At 41.6% G+C, this 19015-nt stretch overlaps 1 protein-coding gene across 2 annotated transcripts in view; it reads right to left on the minus strand.

Moving 5' to 3' along the window:
- Positions 1-19015, minus strand: part of LOC309692194 (ankyrin repeat and BTB/POZ domain-containing protein 3-A) — a 271823-nt gene that overhangs the window by 22216 nt on the left and 230592 nt on the right. Inside the window, exons 4-8 of one of the 2 annotated variants that reach the window (XM_082510453.1) lie at positions 17072-17224; positions 14266-14431; positions 3952-4041; positions 1159-1260; positions 302-395 (exon numbers count right to left, since the gene is read on the minus strand). In XM_082510453.1, coding sequence (XP_082366579.1) covers positions 302-395; positions 1159-1260; positions 3952-4041; positions 14266-14431; positions 17072-17224 — 605 coding nt within the window. The remainder of the gene's footprint in view (positions 1-301; positions 396-1158; positions 1261-3951; positions 4042-14265; positions 14432-17071; positions 17225-19015) is intronic. The other variant, XM_082510454.1, reaches the window with a different exon arrangement.

Below are 19015 nucleotides of genomic sequence, written 5' to 3' on the forward strand. Positions count from 1 at the left end.
ACATGAGTTTGAAGCTCGTTTTTACTGAGTAAAATACCTTCTGTACATTCTGCCATACAGCAGCACAGTGATGAAAACTAAAATTTAAAATTCCCTACACTCTGGAATCCCAGATAGTAATTGAACGTGATGCATTAATTACAACTGTGTGAGAACGCCTTCTGGTGCGCTTGGAGTCAAACATGTCGTGACTAATCCCATATACGGGGCATCGGTCGGGAATAAGAATACTTGGGTTAAGTGTGCACATCCATCGGAAGCCCAAATTAAAGATGAGCCTTTGCTGCTTGTGTGCGATTACCTGCAGCGGCGGCCAGCTGAAGTGGGGTCTCTGTGTAGTTCTCCGCCCCATCCTGCAGGGCGCCCTCCACATTCGCTCTATTATCCAGCAACAACTGTGGCAGAGATGGGAGGCAGAGGAGGTGGAGGGAAGAGGGGAGGGAGGAAGAGGAAAACAAACCAAAAAAAGGGGGGAGAGCAGGGAGAAAGAAAATACAGGTAGAGGGAGAAGAGGGGATGTTACAGTCAGGCTTGGCAAGAGGAAAAAACCTCAACTGGTGGAAACCTAAACCAGCTCAGAAAGTCACTGACATTCTAGCTATGCTTGATCATTATGCTGTGTGGGGGTCTTATTCGTCTGTGTTGAGCTGAAGACGAAGAATTTATATCTCCAAAACTCTGATTTGCGCTGATGCAGATTAATAACTGAAAAAATCCTGGAGGCGCTGGTGTTCATCAGGCTTTCAGCCCGTGTCAGCTCACACAGTAATGACTGCAACAAAATGTGTTTTATATATTAAAACTGAACAAAACACTCAAATTTTGGCATCCCTGGGGGCTGTGCATCAGTGCTGCGCTTCAAGCTTCTTACTACTTCTTACTTCAGGATCAGTCTTCAGATTAGGGTGGAAACAGGGGCCTGGGTCAGACCTACACTTAATTTTAGGAGCATACATAATCCTGAGCCAAGCCCTCTCCACATAACTGAGATACACACTGCACAGAAAGGACCAAGAAGGAGAAAGAAAGGTCATTTGGCATCATCATTATTATGATGCACCATCATAATAATCACCATCATCATTATTATCCTCATTTTGGTACAAAGGATAGGGCAAGGGCCACAGGTTAATGGTTACAGGTCATAAACATCACTACCTGCACGACAGGGACGTGTCCGTGTAACACGGCGAAAGTGAGTGGCGTCCCCTGGCGCGTTTCAGGATAAACTGAGGGGTGCTTGTTTACTGTGCTTGGCACCTGGGAAGTCATAGGTGAAGTTCAGGGAGAGAGATATATATATATTTATATATACAGCCATTAACATTCACAGCTCAGGGCGGGGGATGGGGGGAAAGAGGGGGAGTGAGAAGCAGTATGCAGAAGGGAGAAGTGTAAGCAAAGGAGGGCAGGATGGCACAGGGAGATTTTCCTCTTGAGTTTCATAGAAAATCTTTAGCAGCTTGAATCCTGCCTCTCATCTCAATCGTCACTCTAAACGTCAAAGAGCATCTGTCTGGACGAGGCTCTCTCACCACACTTTGTTGTATCTACAGCTCCACCCCTTATTAGCGTTTCATTTCAAAGGGGAATGAAACTAAGAGAGAAAAAGCGCAACACTGACAGCAAACACCGACGACAAACACCGACAACTAACGCCGAGGAGAGGGGCGGTGCTGACTCACGAGCGAAGCAGCGAGTGAATAAAATCAAACAGCCGTACCAGCCTTATGCTGTTCTGTGGTTTCTAAAGCTGCTTTATCACTGAGTAAATTAAGGAAATTATTTCTAAATGTCGCCTGGAGGACAAACAGATGTTAAATAATACGTCACGTTTCATTTGAGGTTTGATGCTAAACAACAGCAGGACTGTTAGAGCTTATGTTTTTACAGGAATGAATTATTTATGACGTTATAATAAGAGGCAGTTCCAGCAGAAACAGAGCCAGTCACAGGCTGTCACTGCAGAGAAGAAGTTAACTCATTTTTACTTTACTTAGAAAGCTTAGGTCTACTTTTCTGTGCATGTATTTATCCACACAGACAGATTTGGTCTTGATTACGGTTACAGTTTAAAAGCGGCAGAGGTGAATTTAACTGTGTAGCTTTGAAGCGCTCAAAGCAAAATGTCAACGTCTACCTCGGGATTATCGGGGTTATCCAGGTCACTGTTTTTTCAACTTTTTACCTCCACAGGGAGGTTATGTGATTGGCTCAGTCTGTCTGTTTGTTAGGAGGATTACTCACAGAGTTACAGATGGATTCGCATGTAAATTTTTACCACAGGTGAGATTTTGGTGGGATGTTTTTGGAGTCACTGCTGTGAGCTTTTCTTCAGTCTCTCTGGTGTGAGTACACTTTTCTCTGTTTGCAACTGGTGTGATGGTGCCAACACCACAACTACAGTGATAAAACCTGGGTTGATGCAGCAGTTGATAACCACCTTCTTGGGGGCACTTATCCAGATTTCTGATGAACCTGCTTCATAGTACAGGGCCTCATTGTCTCCATACTGTAAGACATGCATGTTGATTTGTGAACCTTTGTATTTTTTCTATCCAATGGTCATCATTTGATTTAACGTGTACCGCTGGCTGATGAAGAGCTGCGCTGCTCGTAAACTCATGTCTGAGGCTCTAAATCAGAACCTAAACACTAGTTTTCAATGGAAATTCAATTCGCCCCTTATGCCAGTTTTATCAGTGGTTTTTGTATTCTAAGCTTTTAGCTCCTGAAAAAGAAAACAAACTAAACCATTATTTTTGCAACCCATAAGCCAAAATTTGGGGTTATTATGTCGAAATGAGACTTGTTGAATGAAAGTTCTGGGAAAAATAGCTCAAAATTTTGGCAAAACATAAAATCTGGACATATGGATGATAGGAGAAATGTTACTTTTGAGTCTGTTTTAGATTTTTTTGGGTTGCAGGTACAAGTGATCTGTATTACAAGACAAAAAGGACAAAATATCTGAAAAACTGAACTTTTTTGACAGAAAATTGCCCTTTCTTATACCTGTGAAAATTTCACAGCTGTATTCACACCAAAATTCCTCCCGAGCCGCTTTGTGGGGGCAGTTGCTCTAGTTAAAGCAGGATATGGTTTTTGGAGAGCAAACAGCATTCAGCTCGCCTCTGTTTATTGGTGTTATAGCTGAAATGTCAGACAGATAAAATATCTCAAAGCCTCTGCATAAAACTTTACAGCGAGGCTCCAGTAGGAGCAAATGAGGTGTTTTCACTTTGTTTGAATTTATGTTAGCTTCATCTTTCTTATTCTATAAACCACCGGTTGATTTTACAGGTACTGCTTTGCTTCTGAGTCAATACTGCACTTAACACAAGCATCAAAGCAATGGAGCAATCACAGTGATCAATAATGAGGTCACTACGGTGAAGGAGAGCCCATAAATGGTGTTACTTTTGCATTTTCTAACTGAAAATTAAAGCGATTACACACATACAAGCACACACTACAGAGAGAAAAACAGGAATTCTAACAGTGCACTGTTAAGTACAACAGATAGGTGCAATGATTTTCAAGCTTCATGCAGAGTCTGTGGTAGCAAGTTACACTAAGTGCACACAATTATAAAAGAAATGTATTATTGATGTGGTATAAGCAAATTGCTGCTGGATTTACAGTGTAAAACGTAATGAAATAACTGCCTGCAAAGTGGATCATTTTCCTGTATCGGTGTTAAAACAGTGATACTCGCTTATTGCTTATTGGTGCACTTCGTGTAATGAGCTGCCGGGGGAACAGAGAGCATGCTGAGAGCAGGTGAGACAATGACGATAGGGGGAGGGGGAAGGAAGAGCAACACAAAGTGGGTTCATAGTTTCACTGTTTACAGAAACAAATGTGAACAAACATGTTAGACCAGAACAAAAAAAAAAGTGCAATCATTGTGACACTGCTGCATTTGACTAGCGGACAGTTGACACTGACCTCGCTGTTGATGTCCGCTCCGGCGTCAAGAAGCATCTGGACCATGGCCTCATCACCACGAACGCAGGCATACATGAGAGGGGTCATTCCCTGCAGGATGAGACGGGGAAGAAAGGGGGGAGGATGACATATTTCTACATAGTACCAAAATGGGAAGCTGTTGAATGGTAGCAGAGATTCCACCCAGCAAAAAGGCGTTGGAAAGAGATGGGAGAGATGATTTTTCCAGATGTCTAAACAAGGTGGAGATTTGTTTAAAGAGTGAAAGGTGAAAAGGAATCGTTGGTGGTCGCTGAAAAGACGTCCTGCTATGTCTAAATTTAGTTGAACAGTGGGCATTCTTTCCTCTCAACACATCTGTAGATTCAGACAGTAATTTCCTTCTATGAGGAACCAATGCTGACTGGTGCACCACCCTCCTACATTAACCTCCTAGGACCTGGCGTCCACATATGTTGACATCACTTTTTGGGTTATTTAGACCAAAATACAAAATTTTGTTCTACAAGGGCCTGATGTCCACTTACGAGGACATTATACTGCCACTGTTCCATCAAAATTTAAAACAAATATCCTCATACATGGCTCTCATTTTTCTTAGGAACAAAAATCGGGTAAAAAAAAATAAATCTGGTGATTCTTTGTTTTTACATTCATCGGGTCCCAATGCACGGTGGCACGGTGGTTAGCACTGTTGCCGCACAGCAAGAAGGTCCTGAGTTCAATTCCACCATCAGGCTGGGGTCTTTCTGTGTGGAGTTTGCATGTTCTCCCCGTGTTTGCGTGGGTTCCCTCCGGGTACTCCGGCTTCCTCCCACCGCCCAAAGACATTCAGCTTGTGGGGATAGGTTAATTGGATAATCCAAATTGCCACTAGGTGTGAATGTGTGAATGAATGTGAGTGCGAATGGTTGTCTGTCCCTGTGTGTTGGCCCTGCGACAGACTGGCAACCTGTCCAGGGTGTACCCCGCCTCTCGCCCTATGACAGCTGGGATAGGCTCCAGCGCCCCCCCGCGACCCTGAAAAGGATAAGCGGAAGTGAATGGATGGATGGACGGACGGGTCCCAATGTGCCCAAATATCAAAGATAAATTAAAAATGCTTGCCATGGAAAAGTTCGGGTCTTAGGAGGTTAAGGAACAATAAGCTTTGGCTCTCTGGATGTCCCCCCCAAATAGGCTGACCATTTAATAATTACTGTGACACATGACCCTATGAGTTATGGTGTTGAAGGTTCAATAATGCATTTTAACCAGCCAAGGCCTATTAAGGCCTCTTTGCTACCATAAACAGGATTTATTTGACAGCACTCACTGAACTGACCCATACTCACAACAAGTGACCAAGTCCAAGAAACTCAATGAAGGTCTAAGAAGGCCAGTGTAACAGTGGTACCAGTACATTAAACAAAGTGGATGGAAAAATCTAAGAAAGAGAACTATATTTACACAAGTTGGAGAGGTCTCTTGGGGGCATTTCGAAACAGCTGCAGATTCCTGAATCATCAGAAACTAAAGTTATTCTGATGTGTCACAACTTTACCAAGGTCTGGAAAAAAAAAACCCTAAAAAGTCACCATCTGTTAGATAATTGGTTTAGATGTTTAGGAACAATCTGGGAAACACCAAGGTTCAAGCCTAGCATGTACTGGAAACTGCTGGAACACCAGCATCACTGTTCACAATGAACCTCAGGTCAGCTGTTCTACAAAGTGGATGGAATAATGAAGAAGGAAGACTACTTCCAAATTCTTCAACTTCACTTTAACTCAACAACTAGATAGCTGAAACGTTGATACTTTGTCACTAAAATGCTAATTAAATGTTGCATTAAGAAAACCCAAAGGCACAGAATTAGAAGTTTGACAATGAGCTGACAGGTGGTTGAAAACAGATTAAGTTAAAGTCTTAGAAGTGAAGGCATCTGCCTTCTTGAAGCCTACGACTGGGTGACCCACTTTACTCACTGTTAGAAAAAAAGAAAAACTTCAACCCTTTTTTGGCTACATAGTACCTCAAATACTATTGTAACAATAGTTAAATGGGATTTAATAATAAACACCATCTCTAATGATCAAAGTAACTGTAATGAGCTAAAGGATGCTAACAGCGATTACTTTCTCTCAACAAGAATGAGGATTTCAATGCCATAGCGATATATGAATCTGACTACGTGTCAGCGGTGTTTGTGAAGAAACTTGCTAGCCTCCTTTTTTTTGGTAAGCAAACTTGTTAAAAACATACAAAGCCAAATTAAATCAAAGTACAAAAAAACCCACAATAACAAAGGATCTGAATGGCAACAAAGACTAAGCAGAGATTTGACTGGACCATTTATTACTGGGTCAGTTTGCTTTAATACTTTACATGCACTGAATAATCAGGCTGGATCTTTGAAATGAGCTCTGCATCATTTCACTTTTTTATTATCTAAAGGCCAACTTCTCACACAAATGTGATATTCATCTTACATTAGATTTTGCTTCAAGGGAAATTTCTAAGGATGTGTTCAAGGATTACAATCAAATCACTCGATTGGAGTCCTTTTTCTGATTTGCTGCTCATCATCCAGTAAGTGTACTCCTGCTGGAGGTTAGGACCTCTACCAAACAGAGAAGGAATTGCATTGAAAACACACTTTTGTTATTTCTCATGCAAAAGTGTTGATTTCACTGCTATTAACAAAATGCCTTGAGAAATAATTCCAGGTTATTTCAATCTGGTGTTATTCCTGTAAATGTAGATATTGCAGCTGTGTGGGTTGTGCATATTTTAATAGGAGGCGAGAGGTTTGCTGTTCAACAAGAGACCACTTCAGACGACTAACTGCTGTACTTGGTTTCAGTCAAACTCAAAAACAAACATTTAAACGTATTCATGTACACCACCTTATACGTACTGCTCTATACTTTGTAAGGATTCACGTGGTGTCTGGTACCAAGACCTTAGTAGGGGATCTTTTCGTTTGCTGGTGTGCACATCTTGGAGATTCTAGCTTCGATTGGGATTCAGTGATGTTTGAAAGGCGGATCAAATTTTGGCTCTTTGTCCTGTTTTTCAATCAATTTCCGAGGTAGAGCACAGAGCAAAATCCTGTGGTGGCCACTGAGTGCAATTGCTACTGTTTCATGTGCAGCAATGTTTATGTGGCACATGAATGCCACAAGCAGCATGACTCTTTGGGAGTCAACAAATGTGCAAAATTAAAGAAAAAGTTCTGGTGCCTCATTGTCAAGACTGCTCTGAGATTATAACAGAAAGTTTTTGTTAACTTTTCTTATCTTTTTATTTAACTATTGACCCACCATAAAATTCTAAATAACCAGGATTTTTTCTGCTATTTAAATGTTTATCTATTACTTTGTAACCTTGGTTTCTAGTATGAACATTCTTGGGGAAATTCTTTGTAAGTAGGAAAAGCTTTAAAGCTTAGTTAAAAGTCCAAAATCTATACCTTCCTTTACATTCTCCAAAGCCATCCAGTGTCAGACTGGAGTCTTTGGTGAGCTAATTCTGGTCCCAGGGCCATATGTTTGACACCCTTGCTCTAGCGCAGTGATTCCAAACCTTTTGGAGCCACTATTTCACATTAGAAAAATTACAGGGCACACCACCAAGCAAAAACGTCACAAAAAGCATATTGATTATTTTTCCCCGCACACCAGGCATAGCAAAATTGGCTCGGTTTGTCCCCAGTATACCTTTTTTTGCTTCCTTCTGACCACTACTCATGCTAGGGCCTTCATCTGGGTGGGAATTTTCTCTTGGACCCAGGTCTGACTGACTACTTTTTCTTTTCAAATATTTATTCATTCCTATGACTAATATGTAATTTCTTCTTCATCTTCTTGTGTTTTACCAGCAGTTGGTAACCCAGTTAGTTAGAGCAAGGAGTTGTAATGCCCTCTAGTGGAAGAGAATGTATTTGTTATGTCCGTTACTCAAGCAGGTCACTTAGAGCACTAATCAGCTTACAGCCATACGACCCTGAGCACACCCAATCTCGACTGATCTCAGAAACTAAGCAGGGTTGGGCTTGGTTAGTACTTGGATGGAAGAGTATTAATCAGGTGGAACCAGGTAGTCTTCCACAGCACACCTGATCATTTCTCACAGCACACCTATGTGCTGCAGCACAGTGGTTGGTTTTTATCTGCTGGTCTGCTGGTTTCTTTCTGTGCTCAGTCCAAGATCATCATTGCTGGGTTACCTGGAAACGGTTTCCAGGTAAAGCTCTTAAAGTGCACAGAATAAGTAAAGTATGAATCTGTGTGTGAATCAGTGAAAGTGACTCTCGGTGTTAAGAGCCTTGAATGGTCAGACCAGAAAGGCACAATAAAAATGACTCTTCCTATAATAACATGATGACGACCATTTACATCCACACCGTTTTGTTACACAGTCAGGCTAAAAGCACCAGCCAGTCATCTTTGAGTTACATCAATGCAGGAGCAAAGGGATTCCCAGATGACACGGAAACAGTTTGCTGCAGCAGTTGCAAAAACATTCTGCAGAAAACTGTGGAAAAACTTCCGCAATCACTTCACTTCCGGTTTTTACTTTGTCTATACCTGTTCCTGAAGGCTTTTACGTAGCTTACCTAGCTAAATCCTACAATCACTGACGATCGTGTTGACCGTAACCACAACATTAGCTCGTTTTTTAGAAGTCTTCACATAATTTTCTTTAAATCACCATTTTATGTACATGCTATAACTTCACTGCTGCCTACCAATCGATCCCGTTCTGTAAAATGCAGTGAGATATAATAAGTATACACACACAGCACACAACTCAGAGAAATATCCGGCAGTTTCTCGCAGCATCTTATGTACTGGACCTTTTCATTACTCCCTTAAAATAACCGTGTCTTCCCAACAAGGGCAAAAGCACAAAGGTGGGCTGTGAAACTCCTAACATAACTTCTTCTATCTCTGCGTGTCTCCATATGCACAGAGTATTCTGACACGCCCACACACATTATGCTGCAGGATGAAGCTGCTTCATCTTAGTGCTACTGCAAAGAATTGCATAAGATCAGCAACAGCAACAACTTAAAAATGACCTTTATTGTAAACGAGGCACCGAGATCTTCACATTTATCAGACTTTTCTAACTGTTTTAAATGAGCTTCCATAAAACAGACTTCAATCATATATCTGATCTGGGCCATTATGCTCAACAGAGGCCTTTTACGGCTCACTCATAACACACCACAGCGCTTTATGTTGAAGACTGATCTCCCTTAGTGGTGATTCATTCTTAAACATTTCCTGGACAGCAATCTACTTAATCAGCAGACGGCTAAAGGGCGAGAGACGACGGACCGCGATGAGCACCGTGATGAGGTCGAAATGTCTCTTAGCCGTTATGGCAGACTCCAGCTTTTACTTTATTGCTCCTGTAACGCTGTCTGGTCTTTTGCTCCATTTAGCCTCCTTTACAAGGAGATAAAAGCCTGCATGTCACAGGCTCGTATTTATGTGAGGGGAGAGGAAGGAAAGCATAAGTCAATACAATCTGTCAATTTAACAAGCATCTGTTTTTCACATTTTTTTGTAATATATTATAAACAATATATAATGTGTTTAAGCAAACATTAATCAACCAGACCTGGACTTTATTTTTAGAGTCTGAGTGAAGAATTGCCAAGCAAATCTTAATTAAACCTAACTAGGCGCAGCTTATTGACCGCGGAAAGTCAGATTGCACAATTAACTTCCACTTAGCAGCACTGGGAATAGCCAATATTTCTACGAACCGTCAAAGGTGAAGATTCCCAAGTGACACTTGGCTGTAGTGGGACTGAGATACTGACCTGACCTGTCAGTGCTCAGAGCAGGAAAAGTGTTGCAGTAGCAGGCAACAAAAGAAAAATCCTTTCCCCTTCCACTTTCAGGATGAACAGGAAGGTCATGGCACAATCTGTAGCTGGATGCCGCTCTGCTACAGCCCTGAGTCGCTCCTCTCCTCCCTGCTTGAGTAATTTAAGCGATCAGTATGCTGGGTGGTGTGTGCAAGCCCCCGCATCTGCTTCTTTGCTCTTCTTCACCTGACTGCTCCTCCTGCATCCCGCCTACTGCCACCTTTGATTAATCCGGTTCTCCAGCCCCCGGCTCCATCCACAGCACCATGAAAACTGTTAAAAGGACTCATACCTCCTGTTTGCACACTGCAAAGTTCAAGGTGACTTGATATTGGGTGTTGCCTCTTCTTAGCTGAGGCATTTCTCATTCATACATATCCCTGGCACTAGGCTGAGAGGTGCTACTGCCTCCTGTCTTTTTTCTTTTTAGGTAGGCGGCAATGAGTGTACGACCATTGGCCAGGGACATCAGGTAAACTCGGGTATTTATTTATTGTATTGTTTGAAGTTTTGGTTCTTATATTTTCCAGAGTGAGTTTTGGATACTTGTTTGGTCACGACCTGACCTCTGGGTAGTGACTGGAAAAATGAGGATCTGAAGGGTGTCTCTCTTAGGGACAAATGGTGAGGAGATCAGGAACGTTTCAGAGTACAGATTCTACTCCTCCACATTGAAAGGAGGCACCCAAAACACCTAGGGATGTTCCACTGGTAGCAGACCCTAGACACTCCCTTCGCTGGCTTGGGAACATCTTGGTGTCCCCCAGAAGAGTTGGTGCATGTGGCTGAGCAAAGGGGGGTCTGGGTGTCTCTGCTCAAAGTGGAAGAATGAATTTCTGGTTCACTTTTGGAGACATTTTATGATTGTTCTAGTGTAAATTTTGATTTCTTAGTTTGTCTTCCTGTTCATTCCTTTTTCCTCAATTCTTCCCTCGTTTCTGTCTTTATGACGAGTGTTAATCTTGTGTCTGTGTTTAGTATTTCCTGCACTAGTTTTACTTCCCGTGTCTTCTCCAACTCTCTGGTTGTTCTCTCTTCCAGTAATTATGTTCCCATCAGCCTTCAGTGTATGCTTATATATGCTGTCTTTCCTTTGTTACCCCTCTACCTTTTTGGATTCACTTTCATGTGTTTTTGTTGTACTTTTGTTACCTTTTAGACTTATTTGTGAGCACATATATTTGCCCTGAATAGCTGGTCCTCAACTAAAACTCCACAAACAATAACTGCGACACACTTCTGCTTTTCTTCTTCTTCGTTTTGTGATTGCTTTGCTTCTAAAATTTCGTTGCCGGTGGAAAAATCTATAAAATGAACTAATTAACTCCCATTTAACCTCTTCCATCTGGTTAATTAATGCTCCTCCCCCTTACCCCAGTGAGCTGGAGTCGTAACAGGTTTATTTGTTACTTCACTGCCGCAATGTTACTAGATTCCATTTGGTCGAGGTCCACTGATTATTATATTTGTATTTTCTTTGTTATCCATGCGGTTACATTCATGTCCCCGCTGGGCCACTGCCAGCATGTTGTGGTGTTTAATGAGCAATTAATAGCAGCACATGAGGCAGGGGCTGTGGGGATGAGACCACTCCTTTGCAGACCTGTGAAATATGCATTTTTGTGCTGAAAGGATTAAGAGGAAAAAAAATGTTTTTTTCATTGCCAAGAGGAGTTGGTGCGAGTTTTAAGAAATGTGTGTCAAATTAAGTCAAGTTAAGGATCCTACTATGACTTCATCTTAATTATATGTTAAAAAAAATGTAGAAAATAACAATAATTTCATGTATTTTTGAGACAGTTCTCAGCTGCTGAAGTCAGAGTGAGTCAGAGGTTACAGCATCTTTAGCTTTAGTCACGCAAGTAAAACTGAGGGATTTTAATCAGATCCTTGAGGTCTTAAAGAGGGCGAGGCTTAGTCACACTGCATGACGTGGAGATGCAAAGGACTTGATGTCTTCACCTCGCTCACCTGATATATTAGATCTGGAGGAGGATGAGGGAGAAATAAATTAATAAAACCCCTGCTATTCTTTTCTGTTTTAAACATACTTTGCTCTGCCAGCTGTTATAACCTGAAATATTGTGGTTTTATATGATGAGCAGGTTTAGTTAACCATTCAGTTTTCTTTTATTCAATATTATCCCTTTGCTGTCCTCAAGTGAAAGTTGTTGCAGGCAGCGTGTTTAGGCATGAAGGGCAAGTACATTTTTGTAAAAGTGAAAAAGAAAGCAAAAATACACAAAAAATGAGGATTATTGCAAGAACCACATATCTGTGATACATCAGCAGCTTAGAGAAGCAGCTTTCACGGTCCTTTTACTGCCAAGAACTAACACATCTACGTTGCCAACAAATAACAAACCACCATGTAAGATGTAGCTCTCCATCACAGACAAATGCTCACATGCGTTATTAAAACTAAAAATAATAAGGAACTTATATATGAAGCTGTTTTTGTGATATTTCAAGGGCTGATTGAAATTACTGCATCACTGGGATCCACTCGATGGTGCTTAAGGGTGCACAACTGAACCAAATACACAGATTCCAGTTTAATCCCCAGTTAAAACCACTGGTGGACCAAGTGCAAAACATTTATCATCTACGTTCTGCTGCGCAACCCTGCACCCTGGCATTCACGTAGACGTTACTTGATGTTAACGTCTAAACGTTGCTTCAGACTGACCCACCATCCGGTCGCAACCGTCTGCAATCTTTGTTGGATAGAAGTGGATCAAAACACCAAGGTGTTTAATCTGTCATGGACTCCAGACACTGATCAGAGCGAGAACGTGTCAGATATCCCAGAAACAAGCCCAACGAACCACTGCCTGTGTCCAAGTGCCAAATCACTTGGACTGTTGTTTGCACACAGTTGGCGAATTGCCGTTCAAATACTAATTGTTTCCTACACGAATAATCAGTCTGTTGATTGACAGAAAAACAATCAGCAATCTACAATTGATTTTTTAGGCAACTAGGCGGTGGTTAATCGCAGCTCGCTGAGATATGTGATAAAATGTATGATTTTTTTAACTGAAATATAATGATCTGGCTTAAAACCTGTGGCAAGGTTCTGACTTACTATAGGTTTTATATAGAATTTAGACGAGTGAAGGTTAATCAATAAAGCAAATTATCACTAGGTGCAAGCTCATTTTAAGCTAAGACCTGAGGATCTAAGAAATGTCATGGTCCTGGGCCAGTATTCTTAGTTTTTGTGTGTTTTGTATTTCGTTCTTTATTTATGCCGTGGTTCCTAGGTTCTGTTAAGATGTTCCTTATTTGATTACCCCTGTGTATCTGTGAGCCCTCGTTTCCCCTCCTTGTGTTTTATTCCATGTTTTCCCCAGCCTGTTATGTCTGTGCTCTCCCCGTGCTCTCTCTCCTCCTGTCTGAACCTCAGTGTACTTCCTGTTTTACTTTGACAGTCTCCCGTCAGTGTTGCGTTTACTCCTGCCGTGTCTTGTTATGATCATCAGTGTCACCTGTGTTCCCCGTGTGCTCCCACTTCCCTCGTTAACCCTCTGTGTATTTATGTCTGCGTCTCCCTCAGTTCTGTGTCGCGTTCTCCCTCATTCATGGCTGTGTGTTTCTCCGTCTATTACGTTATAGTTTCCCAGTTTAGTTTGTATGGTTTTGCTCTCCAGCAATAAAGCTGTGAATTTTGAGTTCATTCCTGCCTCCGTGAGTTTGCGATTGGGTCCTCATCCAGCCTGCACACAGCCGAAGCATGACAAGAAATGCCTTTGAGACTGGATGGATAATTGAGATCTTTGCACTTCTGTAAAGTGTAGGTTCATCTGATTGTTGTTGGATGAGTGTTTCGAGCCTGGTCTCACTCCCAAATCATCACAAATGAATGCTTGGTCATTACGCCTTTATTACTGTCATAAGCTGTTTTCTTAACCCAAAAACTCCAAACCACGAGTAAAAGTGAAAGTAAACATCGAGAAAATGAAGCTCCCATTGGGGGCAGTGATGATTTACCACTCCTGCCCTCATTGGCGGACACCTTGTAAGTATCCCAGAGGCAGCATCTGCTTTGACAAAACTGCAGTGTGTGAAATTTGAAAGGTTGGAGTTTGAAATTGAGTTATTACTTTGAGAAGAAGCGGCAGGACATTTGTGCAGGGTTAGTGCAGTACACACAAACAGACACAAAGAAAAACTCTCTTAAAAATGTGAATTATTTTCCTTCTGTATTAAAAAAAAAGAAAGATGCATGAAAACTGTATCGTGAATTTAGCACGCTGCATTACTCAGTGAGAGAGCAGCCTGTGCTCAGCATGTGTGCATGAACTGCACTGGGTTGCCAGGTACTTGCTAGAAATCCACATTTTATTGTATCTCCAACCCCTGAGCTGTGCAAATGTGGGATTTTAAAGTTGTTATATATATGTGAGTGTGTGTGCAGGAGAGCGTGGGTGTGTTAGGTGCCAGACCTGCTCGCTCATGCTGTTAATGCCATCGGGCCCCAGCAGGTTCACGGCCTGCTTGACCAGGTCCGTCCGACCGCAGTTGAGCATCCTGAAGCCCAGATCCTGCAGGAACTTGGCCTCTGTGGAGGCTGCGTCCAGCTTTCTAGTGGCACAGAAGCAATCCTCGGCTCTGCAGACAGAAACAGCAGATCTATTACTTTGATTAAGACGAAGCTTATGTCAGAAATGGATTTTGAGATCCGAGCACATACATCTCCACGGCATGCTGAGGGAAGCTGAAAACGATTGCTGATCAGGCTTTCATAACTCAAATTCTCCTTATCAGGAAACAAACTTGCAACTTTATAAGTACTGATCTGCTTCATTTGAAAGTCAGTTCCTTAATATCTGAGTTTGTCAACACTCACTTCTCTTTGATTGCTTCTGGTTCAGTACTTTTCTTAAGCAGCTTCTCTCCAGGTAAGGCTTCTGCTGTGACTCATTATTACCCACTCACGTCCCCCGTAAAGCCTCTTAATCCAAGCATCTGTCACAACTGCAGTTTCCACAGAGAAACCTTTGCCGGATGTTGGTCTACATATACATGACAGTTAAATCTGACATATGCAAAGAGATGCATTAATTGGCACCTCGAAGTAGTTCATTTATTAGTTCTTTACAAATACATGAAAAGTGAAAAGACTCTTAACCCGGTGACTCTGTGACAAATTACAGAAAGATTACAGAGTAAGCGGCGACGAGGTAAATATGGTGCACGGCTTTGTAACCGCTGTGGAGTGTTTGCAAATGAGGGAAGAAAGAGAGGGCGAGCGAGGCGAGACTGTGAGTGAGTCAGAAACAAATACAGAGAGAAGATTTATAGGTTACTGCTGTCCAAGAAAGAAGGACAAACACAGTTCGTTTAGCAACTGACAAGCCTCATGAAAAAGCTTTTAAATTTTACAGTGCGAGGCGAAATTCAGTTCACTGTGGGGCTACGATGAAATGTTAACATGTTGTTAATGTTGTCATTAATAATAAAACAATACAGGGTGTGCTCCTGTGAACTAAAGGCCGGCGCACGCTTTTTGTCTATAATCCCCACATTATTCCATTAATCACACTCATTTGTTTAGTTTGGCTCCATATTTTCTCCCGGCTGTCCTTGCCATCCCTAGTCAGTCTTTACGCTCCACTCAGCAACAACCGCAGTGGGTGAAAACAATGAAGCCAATGCAAAAGTGTCAAAAACTGCAGCCCAGCTTTAAATGTATGACGATCCCCACAGATTCCCATTTTAAGATTAAATAAAAAATTAACTTAATGAATAAACTCACACAAATTAAATTGTATTAAAAGGCTAAAGTCATGTATAATTGGGGTGTGGCTGGTTGCTATTCATCACAGAGGTCCTCTAATCTATGTTTGTGCTTGTGCCCCTTAAACCATTTAATTGTAATTATCTAAAAAATATGGTTTAAAACCGAATCCAAGAATCTGTGCTCCAGTTTTGGTTAACATTTAATGAGCAAGCTTCTTTCCACTGATTAGTAACTTTCCTTGTAAGATAGTTCAGCCACATCTGGTTACCCCCCACCCAAAAAACAACAACAATAACAAAAAAACATGATTATGATGGTCAAAATGCTTGTGCTGAGGTTTCATAATCATAGTCTACAATGACCAATTAGTGATGAATATCTATTTCCATCTTTTATACGCAGTCTGTGGAGTTACGATCGTATGTGTCCTGTAATTTTTATGGGAAGCCATCAAACAGCTGCTGAAGGACTTCACTAAATTTGCCACTCGTGTAAACCTGCAGGTAATGGTGGAAAAGTCAAGGGATGATAAAAGTCAGTTAGATATCCCTAAATGCTGCTTATTTATATAAAGCTGTAGACAAAATGGCTTCATTGCACAATATAAGAGTTAAAATGAATTTACGTGTGGGGATTTATCCATTAATTGCTGTATTGTCATAGATAAAGTGCATGTATTTGCCAGCCAAACTGACAGACCTACAGCAGACTGAGTTGTTTGAAGTTGCCAACTGACGTCAGGTAGTTGCAAAGCGGGTCCACGTCTTCAAAGCAACCATTTCATGGGCAACAGGACTGCAGTGTCATTGCACACGGTTGTAATAATGTTTTGTCCGTGTGGTGATATAGAACCAGTGTTTCCCCTGTCTGTAGCAAAGCAGCACATTCCTGCTTTCCAAAGGAGACAGCAAAAGGTGGAAAGACACAGCATGAAAAAGAAAAGGAAAACAGCACCGTGCTTATGAAACTCTGCCCCCTGGTGGTGACAGTTTTTGTTAAATTCCGTAGAGGGTGATCGCAAAACACACCTTTCAATAATGAAAAATAAAATAATCGCAACTATTCTACTGAAAAGCTGTTCGATATACAAAGATGGACACTGAGGAGGATGAATGGATGATGACATATTGATCAGGTCTGTTCAAGTCAAACTGCTCTCTTAAAATGTTTTGTCTGATGTAAACACCATGTAATAAGTCAGGTTACATGTAAACAGCTGACCTCAAATCTGTAATCAGAAAGCAAATGTGCAAGTAACTGCTGATCATGTCTCCATATTCATCTACATGTTCTAACACTGTGGATGAGATTCTGTTAAAATAAAGTGTGAGTGATTGTTGCAAGTCATTCTTGTGTTTGGTATACGAGACTTGGTTGAAGTTTATGCTAATGCAGCATCTGCTGACTGAACGTGCATGTGCAGGCTTACAGGTTTCATAAATGGATGACACTGAGCTTCATTCTCCAGCAGGTTTGTGCAGTAAATGTTATTGACATCGTATTCTTACTTGATTTGTCGGGGTTCACAGTCCACGCCGGGCAACAGCAGCCTGGCAGCCTGCCTCACATCGTCACTGTCCACAGAGAAGCTCCGTCGATGTTCAGTGTGAGCAACCGCCACCCGGATCCACTCCATCAGCGGGGGCAGCACCAGGAACGGCCTGCGGAGAAAACAGGTTCATGTGCTACTGTTTAATATCTTAATTAAGTCAGAATACATGAAGACTCACATTTAGTTGTAATTATTTATGAGAAAAACAAAAGAGTCTTTTGGGGAAATTCCATAAATGGTTATTTTTCCTAGATGGCTGGAGGGGCAGTTATGTGTGTGACAGAAAGAAAAGTCAAATCTGTGCAGCTGTAAGTGAAGGATAAACTCTGTGCTGTTAATGGAACAGAAGAGCATGAATCACACTGCCGTCTAACTGGACCGAAGTGACTACTGCAGCTTCCTTACGTGCATGGGTTGTTTTTCTGACACTGAGTCAGCAGGCAGTCTGGCACTAGTTTAAAGCAGATTAAGCCAAGTTATAAAAAAAGTGTGTGCTGCTCCACTTTTGTTTGATTGTGTGTGCATAAATGGACAGCTATTTGCACTTTTTGTAGGAGCTTTTTAGCTGAAGCGATGTTCAGAGCTCTCCTTTCAGCTGTCTGTGGCCACAGGAGCTAAATCCCAATGTCTGGAATGGGGGATGTGAACCTGTGAGACCTTTTGGCCTCCAGCTAACTTAAATTTGACAGCCTTTGAATTTCAAATGATGACATAAAGAGTAAAACCTCTGAAATTGTTTTAAAAGTCACAAACCTAGCACACTGCACAAATAGTTTGACGAGAACCAGGGAGCTGATATTCCATTGGAAAAAATGATCTGCTTCAGGTCTAAATGTAAGGATTAATATGTTATAGCTGAAGAGAAATGATCTACCTAACCTGGAAAACGATGTTAGCTGATGAAGGTTTGTTTGGAGGTTCATTCTACAAACTAAGGTGGCTGTAAGTCTGATAAGACGGAGACTTAAACAGGGAAAGTAATTTGGGTTGTTGTTAAGAGTCTAGCAGCTGGCGTCTGCTCTGTGTGTGATACAACATGACATTATTGTTTTTTTGTTTGTTTGTTTACACAGGTGTTTTGTGTTAGAGTTCTCTGTCTACACAGCATTTCGTCAAATTAATTCAACACAGAAGGAGATACCATCAAGAAAATATGTAAACATAAAATTGTAATTTCTAGCACGCACGCACACACACACACACACACGCGCGCGCGCGCACGCACGCACGCACGCACGCACGCACGCGCACACACACACACACACATACATGCTGGTAAAAGGCTGACAAAAAAATACTTAGTTTAGCTTTAAATTGTTTTTCTTTTCAACTTTTTGACATATTTGTAGAAACGATGGGAGATTTTTATATTAAATACAGCCAAAATTTCAAATAATGAAACTTAGGCCCAACAAACCAGTCAAAGCAGGTGGCTGCTCCTCCTTGAGCCTACCTCTGCTGGAGTTTTTCTTTCCCACTGTTGACACTTGCTTGCTCACGGGGGTCTTGTGCTCACTGGGGTTTACTTTCTATGATTTTATGGTCTTTACCTTACAATATAAAATGCCCTGAGTGGACTGCTGTTGCAAACTGGTGTGATATAAATAAAATTAAAACTAAAAGTCTATTTAATTTCTGTCCAGGCAAAAGATCAGGTTTCTTTTTTTTCCCACTTGTGGTTCAGTGCAAATACAGCATTTTACTGATATATCAGTGCGTTAGCATAAAGATTCTCATATAATCAACCAATTTGGCCTCTTCTCAGGGTATAAGATAAATTATGATAAATCTGAAGCTTTGCCACTGGGTGACGGGGGGAGGTGGGACGCTCCTCCTAATTTCCCTTTCAGGTGGTCGACCACGGGTTTCACATATTTAGGTATCAGGGTGTCCGCAGACA

The sequence above is a fragment of the Aulonocara stuartgranti genome (assembly GCF_965226115.1).
Source record: "Aulonocara stuartgranti genome assembly, chromosome: 17".
NCBI classification, from domain to species: domain Eukaryota; kingdom Metazoa; phylum Chordata; class Actinopteri; order Cichliformes; family Cichlidae; genus Aulonocara; species Aulonocara stuartgranti.